The sequence below is a fragment of the Ctenocephalides felis genome, unplaced genomic scaffold (genome assembly GCF_003426905.1).
Source record: "Ctenocephalides felis isolate EL2017-DRISC unplaced genomic scaffold, ASM342690v1 CF-g0.4_SCAFFOLD_00845, whole genome shotgun sequence".
NCBI classification, from domain to species: Eukaryota; Metazoa; Arthropoda; class Insecta; order Siphonaptera; family Pulicidae; genus Ctenocephalides; species Ctenocephalides felis.
The window spans coordinates 74,781,633-74,787,172 of NW_020536999.1; the positions used below are offsets into that span (position 1 = coordinate 74,781,633).

At 34.1% G+C, this 5,540-nt stretch overlaps 1 protein-coding gene across 1 annotated transcript; it reads right to left on the reverse strand.

Annotated features, from left to right (window-relative positions):
* Nucleotides 1-1,721: 1,721 nt before the first annotated feature.
* On the reverse strand, nt 1,722-2,261 carry LOC113376617. Its single transcript, XM_026616610.1, has one exon. The coding sequence runs from the start codon at nt 2,259-2,261 to the stop codon at nt 1,722-1,724; it is 540 nt and encodes a 179-aa protein (XP_026472395.1).
* Between the last annotated feature and the right edge of the window lie 3,279 nt (nt 2,262-5,540).

The window sequence follows — 5,540 nt, forward strand, 5'->3', positions numbered from 1 at the left end:
TTGTTTTACTATCTATAAAATTGAACAATAAATAAATTCAGTCAAATACTGCTCTAAATTACACTAAATTTGCGGATAAATTACAGAATGTACGAGCAAAAATTTATTTTCTATATAAAATTCGAAAACCGGTTAAAACCGTTTTTTTTAGTAAAATTAAAATTCGAAAACCAGTTTTCTGAAATGTCGGTTTTGTATAAACCCTATTCTGAACATATTATACATGTGTAGATGTAGAAATACAGATAATTGGCGTTGTGTGTTGTTATTAGAAAATAATATAATCTTATATACAATACGCAGTAATCTATCCGTTGCAATCGAGTTATTAGAACGATTATCGCCAAAGATTATTCCTATATACAGTTCCAATTTGAGTTCATTCAATATTTCATAGCTTAATAATCCCAAATTTAAATAAATAACGCCAAAAAAAAGAAAAAAATGCATTAAATTGTATGATTTAAAATGTTCAATCATCAGCAAAAATAAAAAATGAAAAACAAAATGATTAATTTATGTTATTTCTAGGCCAGACCTGAGCAGAAAAGCTTAATTCATTATTGAAATTATATATTTATTAGAGAGAATGAGTTCAAGTGCAAAGAGCGGCCAAATATCCGATGGTGGCGCGAGCAGCAGAAACTTTGCGGCGCACGTACGCTAAAACTATTAATGTTACAGAAAGAAACGTTATTGAATAAATTATAGAAAATTTTGTCTAGTTTAATTTTGTATATAGTTATTTTAATGTAACATGAGTCAGAAAGGAGATATCGTTGTTGAAAAACTGATTTTTGACGCAATTTTTCCAATATAGCGGCGGCAGCGGCAAAAATTCGAGGTGGTGGCAAAGTTGAAATTCGTAAAGATCACATCAAAATCTATAAAATCACCAATTTTCAAAACTACCGGAAACTGTAAACTGTTAAGGTAAAAATACTAAATGACTGAACTAATATTAATTGTATTATTATTTTTCGGTACCACTTAATGGTTTTTCGTAAACAACTGTAGTACGCCGATAGTTGATCTGATAAATCGACACCGTTTTTGCAATATTGTAGTCAAACACAGCATCGGGCTTTACTCGGTCATTTATTCCTTGCACAAATTACACTGGTGATTCTTTGAGGTAGTTAACATGCAAACTGGTCTTTTGTCCGTCCATTTCAAAAATTTTACACCACTACGATTTTCAAAGCTTATCATTTCACCACGTTTTTGTTTTGTTTTTGTTTGGTGGTGGTAGACTTTTCTGTTTATTTTTACAGTATACCAAAAAAATGTATTTTTCTCTAAAAGCTCTTCACCAAAGGGACACTTGTATAATAATTATCAATAAATAGTGTGCGGCCCTCAAATAATAAGCCAATTAATAATCTCATTACTACGTCATGGGGATGTGATTTTTCAATGATCTGTCCATTTTTCCCAGCATAAATTTCGAAATTATAAGTGTAGCCTTCAGGTAAACACAATTTGTATGCTTTTACGCCATACTTATGTCGCTTGCCTGGGATGTATTGGCGAAAGCCTAGACGTCCTCTCCAGGGGACCATACTTTCATCGATAACAATATTTTTGCCTGGTTTTATAGAACTCTTGAAATTATCTACAATTCAATAATATTTCGAATTTTATGCAACCGATCTTCAGGCTGGCTGTGGTATCGTCCGAAAAATGTAAAAACTTAAGAATAGATAGAAAACGGTCACGTGTCATTGCCTTTTTATGCGTGTGTTCGCATACATATCGTTGTTTGACCAATACAATCTAATTTCTGGCAATTGCACAATACCCATAATAAGCAATGTGCCAAAAAAAGTATTCATTTCATCTCTTGTAATAGACTGCCAGCCCTGCTGGTGTATTCTACTGCTAGATGAAGAATTATTTATACTTTGAGTAGCATATTTATTTGTTTCATCAACTATAGTCTCTAGTATGTAATCCGTGAAGAATAGTTTGTATAAGGCAAAAGGGTCATTACAGTCAATATTTTTATGTAAAAATTCACCTTCTTTCGAATACTCATTTATTAATACGGTTCTTTTTTTTACTTCCTGCCATTCTTCATCGTGATCCTCGTTCTCTGATTTAGAAATCAAATATTCTTCCTCCGTGGAACACTCGTTCTCTTCATTGATAAAATTAACAAAATCCTCGTCTGAAGAGGAAGAAACTATTCGTAATCTTGCCACTTTTCTTTTTTTGCTTCTAATTATAGATTCATCCGAATCACTTATTTCCATATCCATGTTATCCATTTTTTATAAAGGTAAAAATAAAAAAACATTCTAATACCTTTCTAATTATATTTACTGTCGGAAATTTGTGGTCAGAATGAAAAAACGGCACGAGTTACAAAACTTGCACAATAAGATCTCACTGTACTGCAGAGCAACAAACAAGGCGTATGCAGGTCTGAATAAGCAATAATCACGCGCCGCCAGATGAAGCGTAATGTTCATTTCAGCGCCGCCTCATAACAAAACAAACGAAAATCGACCCCGGCGTGAACGTGTTAAGCGTGAAATCTGGCAGGCAAGATCGCAAATTATGTCGAGCAAGATCGTAAATTATGATTTATTATGTCGTTGCTAGGGTAACAAACTGTCCGGAATGAAATCTGGCGTATTTCTAGTATTTCTAGAAATATAATTTCTGTCTGTAATTTAAATTCTGGCGTGCAAGAATTTAGCGCCTGAATTTCATGCTGTAACATATGTCTAAATTATTGCATGCGCTATAACCTCAAATGTCAAAAAGTCTGACAACGATCGTGTCGAAAGGACTGCAGTTCTTGTCAGTTCTTTAATAATTAAAAAAAAAAGGAAGAAAAGGAAAGACGTAAACGGCTATGGAGTCGTTCTTGGTTTTGCGGCGTGACCAGCAAACGACTTCCTTAAATATGGTTTTTATGAACTAGAGTAAGTCAATTTTAATTAGTGAAAGTTGATAAAACGTAATGTTATTGTTATATTTAATGTTTTTAGTGCAGAAGATCCGGCCAGTTTCTCAAATTACACGCGAATGGAAAATGGTTTGGAATGATTTGTTGGAAATAGTAACACCATATATAAAGAAAGAGGATACAGTTATGGCAAAGCTATATCACCGAGAGACATTTGTATTACAATTCGTATTGCAACAGGAAATTCATTAGAGACATTAATTATTCAACTCGTATTGCACCTAATACCACGTTCCCAAATCGTGATGAGAACAACTCTCGAAGCAATCATAACCGTTCTTCAAGATAACTTTATAAATTTCCACCTTCAGCACAAGGATGGGAAGCGTTGCCCACAAATTTGAGACAACATGCAATTTTCCTCATTTTATAGGGGCATTGGATGGAAAGCATATTAGATTTCGTCCATCACGATAAGTGTGATGAGAAGAAACGGCCGTATGCATGATTCAACCGTCTTTCATACAAGCCTATTAGGCATAAAAATGGATAACAATTCTCTCAATTTGCCTTCTCCTTGCGAGTTAGAATCCTATAACATTAAAATCCCTTATGTGATTGTAAGTGATGATGCCTTCAGCTTAAAAAGAAATTTATTGAAACTATATCCGAATCGAGGTCTCACAATGGAGAAAAGAATTTACAACTATAGATTGAGCCGAGCTCGTAGAGTAGTTGAAAATGCTTTTGGTATTCTTGTCAATAGATGGAGAATATTGCAAACCACTATACCCCTAGATGTCAAAAAAGTTGAGACTATAACATACACGTGCATATTATTGCACAATTATGTGTTATCAAAAGCTAATGCTCATCAGTGGTATGTGAGAGTTAATGATTGTGTTATGAACCATTTAGAACCACAGCTACCCACATCTCAGCAAAACTTAGAGCAGAGGTCTAATGCAGCGATAATACTTTAGAAATCCGTGACAAATTCTGCGATTATTTTAATACAGTAGGAATGTTCCCTTCCAATATTCTGCTATTGAAAGAGGGCATTAATTAATAAATTCTGTGAAGGCAAATGTTTATATAAATGATAGAATTGTATTAATAACTATGTTATTAATAATAATGTTATTATTGCTATATTAATTTTCAATAGTGTTTTAATGAGTGATGAAAATGAAATACTTTATATTCATATTCATTTTTATTCATAAATTATAATTAAGAACTATATTAAGATCATTCAAAGTCTTGTGTGTATGCTTCAAATACAATTTGTGAATCCTTACTGAGTGTCATTGCCCTTCGCTTTTCATTTTTATTTTGTTTCACAAGCGATGCCATTGAAGAAAAAACTTGGTCCACAGACCCTTCTGGTGTATCTTTAGGTGTTTCGTGTCGCTTTTCCATCGATTCCGCCAGTCTGTTTATAGCACTAGTAAAAATATCATCGTTTGATGAGTCCTTTCTATTTTTCTTTGGCCCATTGGTGGTTCGTTGGTATATCCAGCAAAAGTAGAAGGAGCAGATGAAAAAAAACTCAAAAGTTGATGCTGATGCTGCAGGTTCCTCAAATATGGCACAGTCATCCTCCACACCTGCCACTACATTACATTCAAGGTACTCCTGCGTCTGAGGTTTTTTTCTACGTCTGAGGAGTTTCCTGCGTCTGAGGTGTTTCCTGCGTCTGAGGTGTTTCAATGGAGCTTCTACTTATTCTCGGTGTGAGAAAACTTTCCAAGAACGATAGTTTCGAAAAGTACCACAAAAGGGTTTATAGACCTATGAGGTATATAAGGTGCATTAGTCAGATGCTGGATATTTTATTAAAGGTAATTATTGAATTTAAAAAAAAGGGAAAAACTTACATTTTCGGTCCCAAGCCCGCTTCTCATTGATGCTCTTATCTTATTGTTCTCGAAGTTGTATTGGGTTCTCAAAGCTTTAAATTTCTTCTGGCATTCATCTCGAGTCGCTGTGGGCCGTATTCTCAACATTTTTTCTACCACTCTGTCCAATGCTTGGCCTCTCAAATGCTTGTTATAATATGCAGGCGAGTCTGTAGCGTACAGACAAGTTTCTTCACGTACTGCATCAATTAGTAATTCAATTTGATCTCTCGACCACTTGTCGGAATTTATTCTGATAATATTTGTATACTATACCCTGGACAATATTAGAATTCGATGTATTCTACACTGCACACAATGGCTAATCACAACATAAACACCGAACACTTGCCAAACCCCAAGGTCACTAATCAAATACATGTGTTGAATCACGTGGCAAAATACAGCTTTCCTTTTGGACACTGGAAGTACTAGCCACCAAATAGTTAATCTGTCGCCGAATAGGACGTGCTCTATTTATTTTTTATCGGATAATTAATACAGATATAAAAATATTAAAAAGGTTCGAAAATTTTACTTTTAACTTCCCGAAGGATAATTGTATGTTTTCATAAAAAAATCGAATTCGCTAATTTTACGTTTTCTCGACGTTTCGTTTCAAGCAATTCTGAATCGAATGAGACCAAATTTGGAAAAAGTATATGTGTGTGTGTGTGAACAGATTTTTTGCCGTAAATCGACGTTTTCTCAAAAACGGGTAG

Coding starts and splice junctions, on each gene's coding strand:
- LOC113376617 (XM_026616610.1), bottom strand. CDS start 2,261: ATGGATATGGAAATAAGTGATTCGGATGAATCTATAATTAGAAGCAAA.